The sequence below is a fragment of the Strigops habroptila genome, chromosome W (genome assembly GCF_004027225.2).
Source record: "Strigops habroptila isolate Jane chromosome W, bStrHab1.2.pri, whole genome shotgun sequence".
NCBI classification, from domain to species: domain Eukaryota; kingdom Metazoa; phylum Chordata; class Aves; order Psittaciformes; family Psittacidae; genus Strigops; species Strigops habroptila.
In genome coordinates, this window is record NC_044301.2 from 22,265,430 (window position 1) to 22,286,141 (window position 20,712).

General features: G+C 46.8%; 1 protein-coding gene across 1 annotated transcript in view; it reads left to right on the forward strand.

The window, feature by feature from the left end:
• Window positions 1-1,133: 1,133 nt before the first annotated feature.
• The window catches only part of LOC115619129 (zinc finger homeobox protein 3-like), a 141,040-nt gene continuing 121,461 nt past the window's right edge, over window positions 1,134-20,712 (forward strand). The window contains exons 1-2 of the mRNA XM_030511174.1: window positions 1,134-3,756; window positions 8,965-9,461. Of these exons, the coding sequence (XP_030367034.1) occupies window positions 1,134-3,756; window positions 8,965-9,461 (3,120 nt within the window). The remainder of the gene's footprint in view (window positions 3,757-8,964; window positions 9,462-20,712) is intronic.

Here is a 20,712-nt window from a genome sequence, read left to right on the forward strand (position 1 = left end):
TAGAAATGCTTCTTTGCGGACAGGATTGTGTTAGGGTTGCAGCTGGACTGGTAATCTGCTGCTGATCTGTGGTCTGCCTTAAAATGGTCCAGATCCTAACAGTAGCATTCCCTAATCTCATAGGTATGTAACCATCTATAGTTAGGAACCATCTATGTTTGCTATGCTCAGCAGCCCCTGCTTGCTGGCAGCCTGGTATTTAGTGTGAGTTCCCCAGCTCTCATTGTATTTGGTGGAATAGAAGTAGTAGGAAGAGTGTCCTCCCTTTTCCTCCAGGACCTGCATTAGCCATCTGCCTCTGGGGGTGAGAGCAAGCCATTTGTGCACATAGGCTGTGTCTTGCAGCATCTCTGGGAGCTTCCAGGAGCATGGTGGGCTGACTGCTTTCTGATGCCCTGCATGGACCCTTGTCAGATCTGGAATTTCCTGTTTGGTTTCTCTCCTGACGTGTCTCTGTTTAAACTCTGTCCAGAACACAGCAATTAGATCTCCTGTGCATACCAAATGCTTTTACTCTGAAATCTCTGAGTTGCTCAGGGTCCCATGGTCTGCCACGGAGGTGCACATGTGGTAGCTCTGGTTCTATGCTCTCCAAACCACTCAGAGAAGGAAATCACCTGAAAATAACAGCATTTGGCTTAGGGAGCCACAGAGTACCATTCTTACAACGTTTTAAAGCTCCAGCATTATTCTGTAGTGGTGTCTTAATTTGGTTTCTGTCAAAAGCTTTTCTATTAGATTTTTGTTTTGTGAAGATCTATGGCTTTGGGTGCAGCAGTGCAGGTCCTACAGTCTTCCTCCCCCTCTTCAGGAAAGGTGTTGGGGGAGGTTTTCACCACCTCTCAGGTCCCTTTGCTTTGCCTCTTGTGCTCCTCCTCCTGTTGTATTTCCATTGCTCATTTCCAGCGGTGCATTACCCGAGGTCAGGCCACCTGTTCCTGGAGCCCATCGTGGGGCACCAGCTCTCACAGCCTCCCATTTGGTCCTGAAGAACAGGGTTTGGTGGTCCTTGTGGTGGGGAGGTCTTCATAGGAACTGTCTCTTCTCCCTGACTCACCTGCCTTTCTCCATCTCTCCCTGCCTGCAGGTCCGAGCTGTACTGGGTGCAATGAGCGCTCCATGCCGGCCCTGCCATGGAAGGCTGTGACTCGCCCGTCATCCCTGGGAAGGACAATGGGTGCAGCATCCCTCAGCACCAGCAATGGACTGATATCAACAGCGCCCACCTCCCTGACACAGTCGGCAGCATGGAGCAGCCCATGGTGGAGACCTGCAGCCCCCTGGACAGCCTGAGGGTCCCTTTCCCCGAGAGCAGCACAGCGGCTGGCCCCAGCGCCAAGCCCACCGGCAAGAAGGTGAGCTGCAGGCAGTGCACTGCCTCCTTCACCGGCCTGCAGAGCTACATGGAGCACCACTGTGCCGATGCCTGCCTGGCCTTGCCGCTGCAGGGGGACAGCGGGAGTGAGAGCAGCGAGGATGGGGAGGAGGAAAGTGATGTGGAGAACCTAGCTGGCGAGATCGTCTACCAACCTGATGGCTCGGCCTACATTGTGGAGAGCCTCAGCCAGCTGGTGCAGAGTGGGGGTGCCTGCAGCAGTGGGGCTTTCTCCTCGCTGCTCCCAAACTCTCTGCCCAAGCAGGGAGAGCCCTCTGCTGCCACTCCCGTCTACCCACAGATCATCAACACCTTCCACATAGCCTCATCCTTTGGGAAGTGGTTTGAGGGCTCAGACCAGGCCTTCCCAAATACCTCAGCCCTGGCGGGCATCAGCCCCGTCCTGCACAGCTTCCGTGTCTTCGATGTGCGATACAGAAGCAACAAGGATTACCTGAACAGTGACGGTTCTGCCAAAAGCTCTTACATATCCAAAGATGTTCCCAACAATGTGGACCTGTCCAAATTCGATGGCTTTGTGCTCTACGGGAAGAGGAAGCCCATCCTGATGTGTTTCTTGTGCAAGCTCTCCTTTGGGTATGTCCGCTCGTTTGTGACCCACGCAGTGCACGACCATCGAATGACTCTGAGTGAGGAGGAGCGGAAAATTCTTAGCAATAAGAACATATCCGCTATCATCCAAGGGATAGGCAAAGACAAGGAACCCCTTGTCAGCTTTCTGGAACCAAAAACCAAAACCTTTCAGCACCCTCTTGTTTCTGCAGCTAACCTCATAGGCCCTGGACAGAGTTTTTATGGTAAATTCGGTGGCATTTGCATGGAAGGTGAGCAGGCACTCCAGGCTGGGGCAGCCGGTGGAGCAGAGCCACCACCGGCAGGTGTTCTGGCCCCCAGTGCGCTCCTCAACCTGGGCGGACTGACCAGCTCGGCTCTGAAGACTCCCATCACCTCAGTCCCCCTGGGCCCGCTGGCTTCCAGTCCCACCAAATCCTCAGAGAGGAAGGACCTTGGGGTGGCAGAGGGGGAGAAGCAAGGGGGGGACAAGCAGGACATCCTCTTGGAAAAGGCAGAGCTGGTGGAGGAGGGGGAAGAGGAGGAGGAGGAGGAAGAAGATGAGGATGATGAGGGTTGCAAAGGACTGTTTCCGAGCGAGTTGGAGGATGAGCTGGAGGACCGGCCTCAGGAGGATGCTGGGGCTGTGGCAGGTGGTGACAGCAGCAAAAAGGACTTTGCTCTCTCAAACCAAAGTATTTCTAACTCTCCCTTAATGCCTAATGTGCTCCAGACCCTGTTGCGGGGCACAACTTCTACTAGTTCTAATTCTGCTTCTTCCTTTGTCTTTGATGGTGAAAACAAGAGGAATCGCTTAAGCTTTAACAATGAGGGTGGTGGAGCCAGCATGGCAGAGGGCAGCAGGAAGCTGGACTTTATCCATGAAAGTGCCAATAAAGACAGTGCCACAGCACCAGAACCAAATGAGAGCATGGAGGGCGAGGATGGGAGCTACATCTCCCATCACCAGCATGCTGGCCCCCTCTGTGAACTTGGGGGTGGGGAGTGCCTCTCGGGGAGTGGCGTAGAGTGCCCGAAGTGCGACACAGTCCTGGGCTCCTCACGGTCGCTGGGTGGCCACATGACTATGATGCATTCTCGCAACTCATGTAAGACACTCAAGTGTCCCAAGTGCAATTGGCACTACAAGTACCAGCAGACGCTTGAGGCGCACATGAAGGAGAAACATCCTGAGCCAGGTGGCTCCTGTGTGTACTGCAAAAGTGGGCAGCCACACCCACGGCTGGCACGGGGTGAGAGCTACACCTGTGGTTACAAGCCCTTCCGCTGCGAGGTCTGTAACTACTCCACTACTACCAAAGGCAACCTCAGTATCCATATGCAGTCCGACAAACATCTCAACAACATGCAGAACCTGCAGAATGGAGGGGGAGAGCAAGTCTTCAGCCACACTACTGGGGTGGTGGCAGCAGCTGTGGTGGCCACAGCAGCCAACATTGGTAGCACGTGTGGGGCCCCCTCCCCCACCAAACCAAAAACCAAACCGACATGGCGGTGCGAGGTGTGTGACTATGAGACCAACGTAGCTAGAAACCTCCGTATTCACATGACTAGTGAGAAGCACATGCACAACATGATGCTGCTTCAGCAAAATATGTCCCAAATCCAACACAACCGGCACCTGAGCCTTGGCAGCCTACCGTCACCCGCTGAGGCTGAGCTATACCAGTACTACCTGGCGCAGAACATGAACCTTCCCAACTTGAAGATGGACAGCACTTCCTCAGATGCGCAGTTCACAATGGGTGGATTCCAGCTCGATCCCATGGTGATGGCTCCATCTCTAGGTGAGGCTGAAGGGTTTTCCACTGTGTCCATGGGGGGGGGGGATTGTGTTTGTGTTCCAGCAAAGCCCTGGTGCACAGACTGGGTGATGCATGCCACATCCCTTCGTTCCATGGGGGGGGTGATTGTGTTTGCATTCCAGCAAAGCCCATGTGCGCAGACTGGGTGCTGCATGCCATATCCCTTTGTTCCATCACTGCAGCCCTCTGTGTGGTGCAGCTGCGCTGTGGTGAGTTGCTTTTGTGTGGTGGTTGAGGATGAAGACTGCACAGTGGAGACCTCTTCTGCATTCCCCACACACTGGTTTTCCTCATCCCGGGAAAATATGATACTTTTCTAGTACATTTTCTAAGAGTTTTAGTAGGGAGCTAATAAAACAGTAGGTATGGTTTATTGCTGACATGCATAAAATGTTCCTTGTTGTGGAAAGCATCCTTACTCTACAGTGTTTCCTGATGATTTTTCCTTTGGTTTGTCAGGGGGCATGAGTAGTTTGGCAGGTGACTTTGTGAGAGGGTCCGATCAGTTTCTGGTGCTCTCAAAGGGAGATGTTGAGTTGGTTTGTTACATGCTGTGTTGCCCTGAGAAGAAAAGGAAAGTAGGTTTTGAGAGTTGTGATGAATTTGGTGGAAAGGGTGGTGTTCCCCTGCTGAAGAAACTGAGCTGAAATGGTTCCTCTGTTGCCAGCATGAGATATAAGATTCAAGGCTTGACCAGATGAGAATTATTAAACTGGATGGGAATGGCTAGAGAGATTATTTCTCTCATCAGATCACAAAAGCACTTGAAAATGAGCTACCAAATGCATTTTCCCTGCCAACAAGCATTCACCATGTTCTGTGCTTGGCACGGGGGGGGCACACCCCATCCACACACAATGTAGCCCAAGAATTAGACTGAGAGTGGGGATAGAGGGTCGGGTCCTGTTCGGTTCCTCCCCCAGCAGTTGCTGGCTGTGTGCATGTGCTGCCTGGTGTGTTTGACCATTGCAAAGCTCTAGGGTGGGAGCTGGTGCAGGACAGACCCCTCCACTCCTCAGGTGTGGCAGATGCTGGCTGAAATCACTCTATGTTGGTTTGCTGGTGCTGAGAATCTTTGCACAGTGCCTTGAGAAAGTATGTGAAAAGAAATGCACCGCTTTACCTGCTTTCCTCTGAACTGACTCCTCGTCGCTGCACTCTGCCCTCCCTAACCTTGTCCATCCATTGATGTGGTTATTACTGATGCGATCCATTGCTGGTTCATTGGTCTCATGCATGTTCTCCTCTCCTTCAGCTATTCATAGTGCAGTTTATTATTAGTCCAGAAGGACATGGAAGTCGTACGAGAGAACGCCACCACAAGATACTAAAAAAATGAAAAAGAAAATGGAGTAACTCAAGTGACTATAAATTAATTAGAATTCCCCCCCCATGGCATCCCAGCTTGCACCTTTGGAAGGTTAAGGACGCAATCTATTTAGTGTATTTTCAATGGCTTCAAGTTGCCAAGAGATGTAGTAGACACTCATTTGTAATACAGCTTGCAGTGTATAAAGTTACAGTGTTGTCAGTGGTGGGGTTCTTGGAAGGCTCCCTTCTGGAGCTTACAGCGTCTCTTCACTGAAGCACAGGGCAGTTGGCATTAGAGAAATTGGGAGGATTTTAACAGAAGCCTCCTAAAGTGCATGACAAGGCCTTGAGTGTACATGAGCTTGCCTGGGGAGTGATTTGTGAATTGTACACTTGATAGCTGCAAATATCAAGCTGAGGATTATGGAGGGAGGCCCTTCCTATGTCAATAAGCACTTGACACAAACTCAGCTCGTTAGACTCGTACACACACCATGAACTTTGCTAGAAGTGAAGCAGATTTTTCCCATTTTTACACTTCAGTCCAAAACTGGATTTAAGTAGAATATTAATAATTCAGAAGAGTCTGCCTTTGGGTTTTTACTGCATGATGTGTTCAGGAGAGACTGATTTAAAGAGAGGATTTTGGGATATATGCTAAAAAGGATGCTTGGAAAAATCACTGTGACTAGGAGACATGGACCATAGCAGGCAAGTGGTGGGTTCCCTGCTCTTCAGATATTTAGGGAGCAGATATGGAGGGTATTCTGCTGTGGCAGAAGGGATAGAGCAAATCAAGAAAAAAGATCATTGACTGTTTTCATGGAAATACAGGTATATGGTGGTGCATGTAGATGGGATTTACGCTCTCCAACCAGTGCTTCTCTGTGTGAGCATGAGATCTGCTTGATGAAAATGAGGTGCTGTTCCTCTAACAAGCTCAGCATTAAGGTTGCCTTGTAAGCTGTAGTTCATCCTGATCAGGACTGTAATGAACATTGTGGTATTGCATTTCTGCAGGAAAGATAGTAGGACATACACTGCCCAAAGCTGTGGTCTGCACCAGCTGTGGTTCTGTGCTTTCAGAAAGGTTAGTACAGTTCTGCCTGAACTTTGAGTGTCTTCCCAGTGTTGGCTTCTTCTCAGCAAACAGGTTGAAACACAGGAAACTATAAGTTAAGGAAATAAAATATCTCATTTTGATTGACTGAGTAACTATTGACCTAAAGTTTCCTTTAATAAGGTTGTTAAGCTGAGCTATAATGTAAGATCAAGGTAAAATACCAAAAAGCTGCAGGAAGAGCATAAATGTCTTAAAAATGGAAAAGGAGAGCAAGGTGGAGCAAAGAATCATAGAATCATAGAATCATAGAATCGTAAGGGTTGGAAAGGACCTTAAGATCATCTAGTTCCAACCCCCCTGCCATGGGCAGGGACACCTTGCCCTAAACCATGTGGCTCAAGACTCTGTCCAACCTGGCCTTGAACACCGCCAGGGATGGAGCATCCACAACCTCCCTGGGCAACCCATTCCAGTGCTTCACCACCCTCACTGTAAAGAACTTCTTCCTTATATCTAATCTAAACTTCCTCTGTTTAAGTTTGAACCCATTACCCCTTGTCCTACCACTACAGTCCCTAAGGAAGAGTCCCTCCCCAGCATCCTTGTAGACCCCCTTCAGATACTGGAAGGCTGCTATGAGGTCACCACGCAGCCTTCTCTTCTCCAGGCTGAACAGCCCCAACTTTCTCAGCCTGTCTTCATATGGGAGGTGCTCCAGCCCTCTTATCATCCTCGTGGCCCTCCTCTGGACTCGCTCCAACAGCTCCATGTCCTTTTTATGTTGAGGACACCAGAACTGTACGCAGTACTCCAAGTGGGGTCTCACAAGAGCAGAGTAGAGGGGCAGGATCACCTCCTTCGACCTGCTGGTCACGCTTCTTTTGATGCAGCCCAGGATACGGTTGGCTTTCTGGGCTGCAAGCGCACACTGCCGGCTCATGTTAAGCTTCTCATCAACCAACACCCCCAAGTCCTTCTCTGCAGGGCTGCTCTGAATCTCTTCTCTGCCCAGCCTGTAGCAGTGCCTGGGGTTGCCCCGACCCAGATGTAGGACCTTGCACTTGCCTTGGTTAAACTTCATAAGGTTGGCATCGGCCCACCTCACAAGCATGTCAAGGTCCCTCTGGATGGCATCCCTTCCCTCCAGCGTATCAACCGAACCACACAGCTTGGTGTCATCGGCAAACTTGCTGAGGGCACACTCAATCCCACTGTCCATGTCACCGACAAAGATGTTGAACAGGACCGGTCCCAACACCGATCCCTGAGGGACACCACTCGTTACAGGTTTCCAACTGGACATCGAGCCATTTACCACAACTCTTTGCGTGCGGCCATCGAGCCAGTTTTTTACCCACCGAGTGGTCCATCTATCAAATTGATGTCTCTCCAATTTAGAGACAAGGATGTCATGTGGGACAGTGTCGAATGCTTTGCACAAGTCCAGGTAGATGACATCAACTGCTCTGCCGCTGTCCATCAGTTCCGTGGCTCCATCATAGAAGGCCACCAAATTGGTCAGGCAGGATTTCCCCTTAGTGAAGCCATGTTGGCTGTCACCAACCACCTCGTTGTTTTTCATGTGCCTTAGCATGTTTTCCAGGAGAAACTGTTCCAAGATTTTGCCAGGCACAGAGATGAGGCTGACTGGTCTGTAGTTCCCCGGGTCTTCCACCTTCCCCTTCTTGAAAATGGGGGTTATATTACCCTTCTTCCAGTCATCGGGAACTTCACCTGACTGCCACGATTTTTCGAATATGATGGACAGTGGCTTAGCAACTTCATTCGCCAGCTCCTTCAGGACCCGTGGATGGATTTCATCAGGTCCCATGGACTTGTGCACGTTCAGGTTCTTAAGATGGTCTCGAACCTGATCCTCTCCTAAGGTCCTAAGAAAAGGCTGGTGGTTGGTCTCTGTGCTTTGGCATAAAATCTTAATGTTAGAAAAAGAAGGTCTCTCTGTCCACATCTTCAGAATGCTGATATAAGAGCTTGCTGCAGTCATTTACTGTAAGTGAATAGAGTTCAGCTCGTGGTTTGAAGGGTAAGTCTGACACTTGGAGACAGTAAGCGTCCTGCTGTCTTTCCTTGACATGCTCTTGCACTCTCATCATTAATAGTGGTTATCTTTTCCTTGGGCATACAAAGCATCTGTCAACACTATTTTTAGAAGAGAATCCACCATTTTGAACTGTTGGACAAGAGATGAGATCTAGTAGTGCAGGAGTGGCACTTTTCAGATTGTTTTTTGTAATTGCCACATTCTGCACTGTTGCCCACTTGTGACGGCAGCATGGTGACCAAACTGCAGTACTCCCATCACTTGGACCTGTGGCTGTTGACTATTTTTATTTGGCAGGGACTGTGCTCTGGCACTGTGTGAGGTAACAGTTCTTGCTTCTCCAGGTAGGCAAGAAAAAGCCAGGATGAAGTGTTAATGCTGTTCTTGAAATGGCCACAGAGGCTTTGGTGTGGTACTAAGGAATTCTTTGTTCTCTGAAACTTTGTAGGGTTTTTCTTGCCCCTTTCATAGGCAGAGGGTTGGATACTTCTCCTTCAGCAGGTGGGTAGCAAGAGCTATTGTGTCCTTTCCCAGACTCACACGCTGGTTATGATTGCTTTTTTCTTCAGATATGGTACTGACCAGAAGCACAGAGGAGTAGGTGAAGGGACAGCTGTGCTTGGCTCCTGCTGTGTGTTTGGTGGGTGCAAGAGTTGCACTGGGAGCAGCGTATGTACTGCTGTGTGTGCTTCTTTCTGGCAAGTAAAGAATTCAGCTTTTCTGACCTCTTTCTCCCCTTTTTTTCTTCATGCAGTGGGTGGAGAGATCCCCCTGGACATGCGGTTAGGTGGTGGACAGCTGGTGTCTGAGGAGCTAATGAACTTGGGTGAGAGTTTCACACAAACAAATGACCCATCTCTGAAGCTCTTTCAGTGTGCTGTGTGCAACAAGTTCACTACAGATAATTTGGACATTCTGGGCCTTCACATGAACATGGAGCGTAGCCTTCCTGAAGACGAGTGGAAGGCAGTGATGGGGGACTCATACCAGTGCAAGTTGTGCCGCTACAACACACAGCTCAAGGCAAACTTCCAACTCCACTGTAAGACAGACAAGCATGTGCAGAAATACCAGCTGGTAGCACATATCAAGGAGGGTGGCAAAGCCAATGAGTGGAGGCTGAAGTGTGCGGCCATTGGGAATCCAGTACATCTGAAATGCAATGCTTGCGACTACTACACCAACAGTCTAGAGAAGCTGCGTCTTCACACAGCGAACTCAAGGCATGAGGCCAGCCTGAAGCTCTATAAGGTAAGGGTTGGCTTTGCTTCATCTTCCTTCATTGCCCAAGTGCTGGAACAAAGGAAAACCTATTTTGAGCTGCAGTAGATTGTGATCCTTTGGAGATGAGCTGCTCAGATCTCTCCAGCAGGACCCAGTCTCAGTTGCATGGTGCAGCTCTTCAGCCTGCATTCTGATAGCAGCTGTGGTGGTTAAAGCCTTAGGCCAACAGGTGTTTATGTCAAGGTGCTTTAATGGGGGCTTGTATGTCTTCTAGCACTGCATGTAAATTATACTTTTCCACAAAAATTCAACAGTCACTGTTGAAAACATTGTGTGAGGCGGTGTTTGCCATACTGTTGGCTCTCTTCCATGAGGAAGTCTGTTAAGCCATACGAGATTCTTCACAAGCACTTGGAGGCTTTTGCTGTTGTTGAAGTGCGTTCATTCTGGCATGGAGAAGGCTGGGTGGATGGAGTGGGGAGGGGTGAAGAGGGCTGCTGTCTCTCTGCTTTTATGCTCTATATACATTAATGCTGGGACCAGCAAAGTGTTGTGAGGCTGGAAAAGGGAGAAGGCTGGAAGAGAAGCCTGTATACGCATGCATGTACTTGACCTTGTGTGTGGACAGACTGTATTTGGAGGCATTGCAGGTTTCCATCCATGACAGTATTTGGCCTATGCCATCTGGTTTTCTTTCCTTTCCCCAGCCCCCTTCATTTTGTGTCTTATTTTATGTCCTGGGTTCAGCTATAGCAGTCATTTTTCTCCTTCTTAGTAGCTGGTGCAGTGCTGTGTTTTTTTTAACTTTCAGCCTGGGAACAACGCTGATAACACCGATGTTTTTAGTTGTTGCTAAGTAATGTTTATTCCAACCAAGGACTTTCTCAGTCTCATGCTTTGCCAGGGAGGAAGCAGAGACAGGACACCTGACCCAAACTAGCCAAAGGGGTATTCCATACTATGGCACGTCATGCCCAGTATATAAACCGGGGGGAGTTACCCGGAAGGCCCAGATCACTGCTCAGGTCGGGCTGGGTATTGGTCAGCGGGTGGTGAGCAATTGTATCCTCTCCCCTTGTTATTTCACTAATCATTATTATTATTACTGGTAACAGTAGTAGTTTTGTATAATACCTTAGTTACTGGACCGTTCTTATCTCCACTCGTGGGAGTTACATTCTTTTCATTCTCCTCCCCATCCCTCCGGGAGCAGGGGGAGGAAGCAGGGGGGGAGTGAGCGAGCGTCTGTGTGGTTCTGAGTTACCGGCTGGGCTCAAACCACGACATTTTATAATCATCTTCTCTTTCTTAACTTGTTTCTCTTGCTCACAACCCCCTCCCCTTGCTGGCATGAACCCTGTGGGCTGTCAAGAGGAGCTCTGGATACAGTAGTCATTTCACTTGTGCAGCAGAATTGCTCCAGACGTTTGTATTGATTTTCACTGGGCTTAAAGCTTCACCTTTTTCTCTAATCATCCCATAATGGCTTTAGTATGAACAATCAGGTACAAATTGCCACAAATCTAAGCAACCGCATACCTTCCCTTCACATATATTGTCCCACTCATTGTCTCCTCATTTCTCTCAGGTCCTCATACTTTTCTTCCTGCTTTCCCCCCAAATGTGGTGCCATTTTTTTTATATATCAGTATGTATACATACACAGACTGTATTTTGTACTTCAAAATTATTTCTTTGAGTGTTTTTCTTTATGTAATGGGAATTTAAAACTTGACATTGAACTGTACAGTAGCCCACCCATGTCACAGTGCACACAGATGTCAAAACTCCTGGATTTTCCCTAGGAATGAGCAGTTCCACAAAATTCAGAGAGGAAAGAGATAGCCAGGAGCATCATAGAGATTTTGCTTTGAACTATGGTTGATGGACCTGCCTGGAGTTGATGGGGAAGTGCTCAGAGGAGGAACCAGTTTCTGCTAAGCTCTCTATTGAGGCCAAGACTGCTGTGATGATTGCTGTTACCATCATCAGCTGGGATCCAGCATAACACAGCAGACTGGCTCTAATAATGGTCAGGTCTACACATAAGCATCTGTTCTCAGATGTGCAGGAGACCTGAGAGAGTAAAATCAGCTTGGACATGGGGGGCAGGAGAGTCCCAGTGAGACTTTAAAAAGCCAGCTGAGGAATTGAATCTCTTCTGTGGAATTCAATTTGGGGTACAAAAGAGTTGTTCAAAAGCTCTATTATGAGTTTTAACACATAATATTGTTCTCTTAAAAATATACATTGCAGAGGTTTAAAAATTCTTTATCTAGACCCTTCACCTACAGCGTCTGCTGGGAAGAAGCAATTGGGGTTTTAGAGTTCTCTCACTCTGAGGGGAGGGGGGAAACAAAGTCAGACTCAAGGACAGCCATAGATGCTTGTAATAAAGATTCCTGAAATGCTTTCCTCAAGACAGGCGAAGAGGAATTGTCAGGTTTTAGGTTCATAAGAGGCCTGGGCAGTTCTCAGCTGCTACAGCACTGTGTTGCTTCTGACATAAAAGCTGTGAAACACTAGATGGAGAATAACACATTTCAGAGTCATGAAGTCTGCTGTATGGTTCATGTATTTGCCTTCTAGTATGTCTATATAAAGCCTGTAGCAGGGGACAGTGGACAGCTGGATTCACAGTGTCTCACTCCAGCATAGCTGGAATCAGTGTTTGAAAACACTGGAAAAACCTTTCTCTGGATCAAGCAAGCTTCAGTGCAATTCTTGCAGTCTTCAGAAGGGTTGTAATGCCACGTCTCTCTTGATAGCTGAAAAGATGCAGTGGCAGTGGGAGTAGTTCATGGAATGGTTTCTATCGGGCCTTGGTGTGGTCTGCAGTAAATTGAGATTGATTGGATGTTATTTTTCCTCTTGCTAATGTAATCCATTAGCCTGGCACATGCATAATCAGTTTAGAGCACAGTTAACTGGATGTAATAGAGTTCTTCCCTGCCTACTGGAGAAAATCCTTTCCAGATGCTGCTGGGTGAGAGTGCATACTAGGCTTATCACGCAATCCTCCTTATTCTGCTTTTCTTTTTTTGCCATTTTCCTCTTAAATCACATGTTAATGGCTGCTTGCATTGCCCAAGAGCCACTTCTATTAGTGCTACTTGCTTCCAAAAAATGTGATCTGGAGACACTGTTAGCCCATAGTTTGGTGAACCTCTCTTAGTTTTCTCCTGCAATGCTTCCAGTGCTGGAGGAGGAGGTCTGGTCTGCTGCTGCCATCTTCATCCTGCACGTGGCAATAGCTTTCGTCAGACCTCCTCATGTCAGTGATGAGGGGGCACGGATGCTGCAGTGGGGGCCTTGCTTACAACAAGAAAACTGGTAGGGTCTGGTAATCCTTCCTTTCTTCTTATGTTCTCTGAATCCCTACTGTCCCTGTAAAATCCTGCAACTAAACTGTAAATCCTGTCATTTATCTTGCACTTGCTGGGGGAATGTGGCACTTAGGCCTCTGTCCTGGGTTCAGCCGACAGCCTCTCACCATGTGCTTATCTCCTCCCTGTGGCTGGTGGCTTTTATATTCTGAGAAACTACCTGGAAAGCAAGAGTACCGTTGTAAACACGCGTGCTTAAATTTTTGAGGTGGATGTACTGGCTTGAGGTAGATGATAGGTTTGAAGAGCCTTTATCTCTTAGCTAGGACAGCCTGATGAATACAGTGAGACTGGGGCTGAGCTACACTGGTGGCTGTAAGCAGGGAGGCAGAGACTGTGCAATCTCTTGACAAGTGCAGGCTTACTGTAACAGAAGCTAAGTCTTGTCTCCTCATGATGGCAGAAGACTAGACCAGACTTGAAGCAGAGCAACCTTCCCCATATATGGAAGAGTTTGGGCACGAGTTCCCGGCATCTATTGCACAGGTGGAATTTCCAGAAGGAATTAATCTGCTCAAGCAAGAGCCAAGTTTGGACATTTCCTACAGCTTCCTGAAAATCTTTAGTTCAAAATCTGCAACTCAAAAGAAGTTTAAACAAAGAACTACTGAAGAAACACATTGCTGGCCAGACTGCCAAATGAGTGCATTCAATGAGTTCAGTATCTTCAGTCTTTCCAAGTGCTGACAACTTTTTTAGGGGATAGGGAGTCTGAAGGAGAGGGTTTGGGTTACATGATGCCCTGCATAGAGGTTCTTTGGTAACTGGGAGATGTAGAGTGTGCAAGAAAACAACTCCTTAATGTCAGTACTCAGAATACTAGCAGTAATGAAACTTTGTGGATCTACACTGACTTGGAAAGAAATGAAGATGACCTGTGAGAAGGCAAACGGGAGGTACAGCTGCAAACCTAGCAGAAGGTGGTGGGAGTTCCCGGTTCCGCTGAGGAGCGTGTGTCTCGCCCTCCCTCTCCCACAGGCACAGCAGGAGTATGTGTGTCTCTTGAGAGCAGGGGGCTGAGCTGGAGTAACTGCAGCAAGATGCTGCTCTGGGGTTTGGGAGCCACGCTTTACAGTTCAGTTAGTACAATACATAAGACTGAAACCAAAAGCATATGTTCTGTGTGGTGTTAATTGAAGAGCTATGGTGGGTCTGTTGGCCTTAAATGAAGCTACTGATCAAATAGGCAATTGAGAAAGCTGGTGGAAATGAAGATAATCCCAAGGACACTGTAGAACATTTAGGAGTGACAGAGGAGTTGGGGTGACAGTGTGCATTAACTACTTGACTCCAGTAAAATACTGTACAATCCCCAGCAATGATTTACATCACACAGTTAAGAAAAGCATTCATGGCTGTATCACCAGCTGCCAGACATGGATGGATGCTGTGATGGGCAAGGGGAAATTCAACAGCCTGCAGTATAGAAAGTGCAATAGGAGACTTTTTTAGCTACCACTCTGCAAATAGTACAGCATTGTGTGATAGTGTGGGATGCAGTGACTGAACTTTTAGAGGCTCAAAGTGTCAACCTGAAGAAACTTGTTGGAAAATCCCCAAAAAGTCTTAATACTAAATGATGCATGGAATATTGCATGAGATGTAGTTACCATAATACTATCTAGCTTTGAAGTTAAAACTACATGAAAATGGGTGAGCTACTGTTAGAGAAATTAAAAGGGTGTTGATGTGTGCAGGTCACAGAGGATTTACTTAAAACCACAGTAGGTGCTTATATTAAGTGTATACTACCCATGAGAAAAAGTTTAAAATAGAGCGGGGGGGGGGGGGGGGGAAACGACACGGGATGGAACAGGATGGGATGGGATGGGACCCTGCCAAAGTTCACAGAAAGTCCAACATGATTAAATAGGAAAGTATTTCAAGAGTAGGTAGAAAAAGGAAAAGGGAAGAAGTACCACAAGGCCGGGGGGGGGGGGAAGGGGAAGGAGAAAGAGGGCTGAATTCTTCTCACCAGTGTTCCAAAGAAGAACTGAAGAAATTCTCTTAACATAGGATAAATCCAAGAGGTGGTCTCAGACAGAGGTACCAGTGAGGCCAGAAGTCACTGGGGTTACCAAGACTCCACTAAAGAGCTCTGCAGACTCCTGGCAGTAATGCGTGCCTGAAACTGCAAAGCCATAAGTCAGCAAATTGGTAGAAACTGTAATAAGAAGAGTCTTAGTAGGCATATGGATTAGAAAGGGGGAAAGACAGACTTGGGGAAGAGAAGGTTTTCTGGCATTACTCGAAGCTGTCAGCCAGCCCACAGCCAGGTTCATGCAGACAGTAGGCTTCCCACCATCTTTGCCAGGATTCTTAAGCAAAGATGTGGTTATAGTCACTGGGGTGGAAGAGGTCTGTGAGTTGATAGCGAGGTGAAGGATGAGAAATAAAAGGTAAAATAAAAACTAACTTTTCACAGTGGAGAAAAAAAAAAAGATTAGAAATATGCGGGTTTTTTGGTTGGTGGTTTTTGTTTGGTGTTTTTTTTCTGTTTGTAAGTGATCAGAAATGGAGCAAGCTGAAAAATTTGCTATAAAGTAAAAATATGTAGACTGCTTAAATGTAAAGCTGGATGACAGTTGCAGAAGAACTTTATAACACTAAGTGCTTTCACAGGAGATGATAGATGAAACTTGGTGTCACAGAATGTTGGAGGAATGGAGGGCAGACAGCCCTGATAGGGATGTCTGGCCTTTCTCCTTGCTCCCCCCATCATGCAAAAAAAAAAAAAAGGGGGGAGGGGAGATGAAATAAAAGAGGGTTCTTGCAAGGGAGATGTGGAATCATTCCCAATCTCTTTGAAAACATTAACTCGATGATCAGTGACAAGCAGGATAAAACATGGGAACTGTGTAAATCCTTGATTTGCCTGATTGTTGAATATTGTGTTCAATTTAGGTCATTTTAGGAAGGATTAAAAAAACCTAGAAGAGGCCCAGAGAAAGTGGCAGAGATGGGAGCTAGCTGGAGTAACTTGTGTGAAGACAACAGACTTTGGAGTTAGCTTGACACAAATCCAGAATGGAGCAGAGGAAGTGAATAGGCAGCAGTCACTCACTTTTTTTTGTACAGCATATCATTTACCTGTGAATCTTATTGCCATGGGATGTTGCAGAAAGTGGATGTGCAGATGGACTGAAAAAGGAGCAGGATGGATAGGTGAGGAGCTGGCACGTCAGTGCTCATTAGGTGGTTGTTGGGATGCAAGCTCTAGCTCAGGAAACTCTCAAATAGCTGGTAGCTGGAAGTTTTGGTTATGTACTAGGAAAGGATTGTTCTAGATGTGCCCTGTTTCCTTTTGCAAATTTCCCTGCTAGTGGAAATTGCTGGTTTGTTAAAATCTGGTTTCTATTCCTTTTTGGATTGTTAAGTATGCCGTCATTCTGCAGCAAGGTGTAGAGCTGGGAGTCACCTCATCCCACTGCTTGGCTGACAGTAGATGTTTCCTGTAGGACTTCAGTATAGGAAAGCTCTATGCTTTGCCAGGTAAAGGGTTTTAAATAAATATCTTGGGGGTTTCAAGCTTTAAAAAGAAAAAAAGGCTTAAAATTAATGGTATCAGTGAGAAGCAAATAAAAGGAGTTCTTGGCTTTTTGCTCCAAAATACGAGAGACTAAAGGGGAAAGTTTTTGTTTGGGGTTTTTTTTTTTGTTGTGTTTTTTTTGTTTGTTTGTTTGTTTGTTATTTTTCTCTCCTCAATGGGTTTTAATCAGCCTACCAGAAGTTTGGACAGCTCTGCATTGTGCATCCTTCTGCAGCTGTTGGTAGAGGTCTTCTGTCACACAGAGGATGGCAGGAAGCCCCGGCTGCCACCAGGACATGGTGGCTCCATTGTCACCCGTGGGACCCAGCCCAGCCTCAGCCTCCAGACCCTGTGGTGGTGGAGGGAGCCCAGCTTGATGTAGCCAGAGCTGCGAGTAGGTGCTGTGATTCAGCTTTCAAATACCCGAGTGATTGAACATAGGCAAAAGGAAACATGTTTGAGGTTTGATTTTTATCAAAAACTTCCTTCAGTCTCTGCCTTTTGAGGTTCTTAGGATGAAGTTGCCCACAGTCTGTTGTGCTTGTTACAGAGGATTTAGAGCTGTATTAACCTTTGATTTACTCACTGACTGCCTTCTGTGCATTTTAGGTTTATTTTTGCAAGTTTATCTTTTGAACTATAGATGCAGCATCAGAGCTCTGAATTACACTCATGAGTAACATGAGTTGTGCCAGGACCCTGTTTAAATTATAGAGTATAATGAACTTTTAGCTGATTTCCTTACAAGGTCTTAAGCTAAAATTCCAATGGCAGCTTTGCTTAAGTCTCCCCACAAAGTTGTTTTTAAAGCTGGACTTTGAAACCTTTAATTCAAATATGCCATCCTCTAGTCTCAGATAAACTCATAATAAAAGATGAGTTTATGAACTGAAGCAGTTCTGAGGACTAGTGTGCTTAAATCTGGGTTGAACTTTGAACCTTGCTGAACCCATAGCTGGAGAAACTTTGTGCGCTACACCCTGATCTGCCCACATTATGGATGTGAATCGAGGGGTTTAGGTGCTGGACCGTGTGCCTGGCTCAGCTCCCTGGCCCCAGCATCACCTCTTACAAGCTCTGTGCTTGTGCTCTGCCTTCTTCCAGGCTGAAAGAAATTCAAGCAGCGCTTTGCTCCTCCACAAAACTGTTTTTCACAGTACAGCCAATTACAGGAGGAATGAACCCCTATGATCTGGTTCTACTTTCGCATTCTGTTGGGATTGCCAAGTATTTTAATACAAAACGCACTGTCTGTTTAACCCTTTCAGAAACCTCCATCTTGGGACTGCATGTTTCTCTGAGTGACAGATTGCTCTATTACAACATTGGCATTAAAGTAGGTTTTTACCTTCCTTTAGGTATTTAATAATGAAGTACATTAGTATAGGATCACAAAATTTACACTTTCTCTGTACTGCTTTTTGAAAGAGTTGAAATGAAAACTATTGAGAATACACGGCACTGCTTTCTGTATGTTTTATGTATGGACTTCAGTTGCTTAGATTCTTCTTTCAACAGTTTTCCACTAAGTACTGAGCCATGTGCAACCAGTGGCTAAGTGAAGAAACCACCCTGTAAAAGCAACTTGAATAACAAATGAGGGAGACTGCAACTGGCACAGGAACAAGTGATGGCCACAGCAGGAGCTAGGGGTTAGCCAAACCATGCAGCTAAAAGCTCTCTGTCAAGCAGGATTTAGAATTCAAAATATTTGTGAGAATGGGTAAAAAACACCAACCAACCAACCCCCAAAAATCACCTTGAAAAGTTTTTTGTTTGTGTGTGGTTTTTTTGTTTTTTTTTTTTTTTTTTTTTTTTTTTTTGGGGGGGGTTTTTTTTTTTTTTTTTTTTTTTTTTTTTGCAAGAAAGATCTTGCAAAGCTGCCCCAGACCTGTTCTCTCACAACAAGGTGTTATTGCTTCGATGAGGCATCAGTGTGAATCTTGTACAACCTTTCCCCATGCATGATGCCAGGTTTGTCTGTGTTTATGGTTAATTTTTTTTATCCCATTAATTTTGGAACAAGTGGATGAATGTGTAAATTTCAAAGCAGGATTTCTTCCATTTCAGGTGGTACTCATACAGACTTTCAGGGTGAGGACAAGGTGGTCGTGGTCATCACTCTGACATAGGGTCATTGGCAGAAGCTCTAGCAGACCTTGCTGTGGTGGTGTAAGCTGTTGGGGACCTGCTGATGTGGGAGGTCACTGCTCTCAGAGGAGAGTGTCGAGGGTGAATGTGTGTCAGAGATGCTGGTCTGGATCTGAAAGACCTGCATTATTTTCCAGGTGATCAGCTACCATCAGCACAGGTTGGCACAGAAGTGTGTGTGTTCTTACTCTCCTGCCTGCAGGTTTAGCAGTGATGAGGAGCTCCAATCAGGACAGCTGAAACGAGATTAGCCAGGGACGGGTAATGGGCCAATTTATTGGGGTCTTATCCCAATGTTCCTGCAGGCACCTAATGCACATAGTTGAGGACAAGTAGGTAGGACTGGAAGAGGCCTGGGTGTAGGAGTGCTGGAGCAAGTTGGGAGAGGAGATGGGGAGGATGGTTCTGTACAAGGCTGAAGCTGGTGAGTGGAGTTGCAGTGTAGGGCTTGTAAGCCCCTGCTTGCCAGTGTTGGCTGAAGACCTGTGCTCAAGTGATTCCCCTGTCTGATGATCCTGTGCTCCTATCTGGGTGGTCATGTTTCTCTTTGGGTAGTATGCCTCGAAGACCTAGGAAATGCTCTTCGTTCCTTTTCCTGGTCGGGCTTTCAGCACCATGGGTAACAGTCCTGGCCAGGTAACCGCAGCGCAGCTGCAGGCTCTTTGATGACAAGCTTATTAAATAATGGATGGCCATTCATCTCTAGCAGTAGGTTCATTTACAAGCTGGGAAGGAGCCATAAGGTGCTTTCCCCAACCTGTTCTGTGTGACGTGGTGTGAAAGGCTGATTTCTGTTTGGCTGTGCTAGTGCAACCAGGCTGCAAAGCACTTTGTCATCCTCTCTCCTGAGATAACTGAGCTTTTTCTGAATAAAATTTTGTAACAGTTAAAGTCCCCAAATTTACTGCAGAAGCAGCATGGGAGGTTCTATGTTTGCAATCTCTTAGGGAATTCATTAAATTACAATAAGTATGCATGCATAATACATAACCTAATACCATAATGTTCTTTTGGTCCTACTTGCCAGTCCTAAAACTTCTGGCCTCACACTGTAATGCATGCAGTCAAGTTCTGCAATTCAAATTAGGCAATACGTTACACTTGTGCAACAGGTTCTTTGGAAGTTATACCTTTGGGTACAGTTGGGCACGCTCCGGTAAACCCTATTGCAGCAGTTTGAAGATACTTGTCTCCGGGTTACTTTGCCTCTTTGCCAAAGACTGTTTCCCCACACTGCAGAGCTGCAGGCAGAGCGTGAGCCGTGACACTGCTGGGGCAAGTGGCACCGCCGCCTGAGTGGCATGGAGAGCTCTGGGCCCACTGGCCTGGCAGTACCATGGTGGCAGTGTTTAAGATGGTAGGTGGATATTTACTTCAAAGCTTTGGAATACCAGTTTGCCCCTTACTACCTCCCAGGAGCACTGCCGGGATGCAGTAAGCCAGCGTGCTGGTGATGTGTTAGGAGGAGCAGGCTCCAGCTCACATGGCTCTGGCAAGGACTTGGCGTGTCTGTGCAGAGTAAAGATAATAAGCTGGTTTTGGAGGCAGTTGATTTTTGCACTGCTGATCATTGTTCTCAAAAACTGCCTTTCCACTACCTGATTTTGAACCCTTCCTGTTGCCATGAGCTGTGAAAAATTAAGCCTGGATGTTGTGGCACAATATGGAAAAGCTGCTGGGATCAACTTGCAGTACAAATGCTTGCTTAGGTACTGGTTGGATTTATGCTGGAGTTGCTGTACAGCTCCATTGTTACATTACTTTTTTCCCGACACCAGAAATTAATGCCTTGATTCCTTCCTCCCTTCTCTTTTTCTGTGTATAAAGCAGGGAGGTGGATTTCTGAGGATGTACCTCTATTTGGCCATTGATCAGCAGAGTGCAGTTAATCCCAGGATCCTGGTTTTCTCTTTGTCCTAAGCATTAGCTCAGAATTTTTCTGCCCAGCAGAACAGGCTGCAGTGGCTCAGGTAGAAATACTGTCACTGTCTTGTCGCATGGCTGTTTGAGCCTGCTTTGACTACCCCCTTGTCAGCTCAGGCTTGCAAGCTGGGGAGGTGAGGAGAGTGGCCAGGATGCTCTGATCTAATTGGGGGAAATGTAAAAATCTGAATTATATCCCATCCCTTGTGCAGGCCTGCCATGGTTACAGAATTTACAAGGACTGATGCATGTGACCTGTTGGGGTTTCACCACGTTTACATGGTGGTTG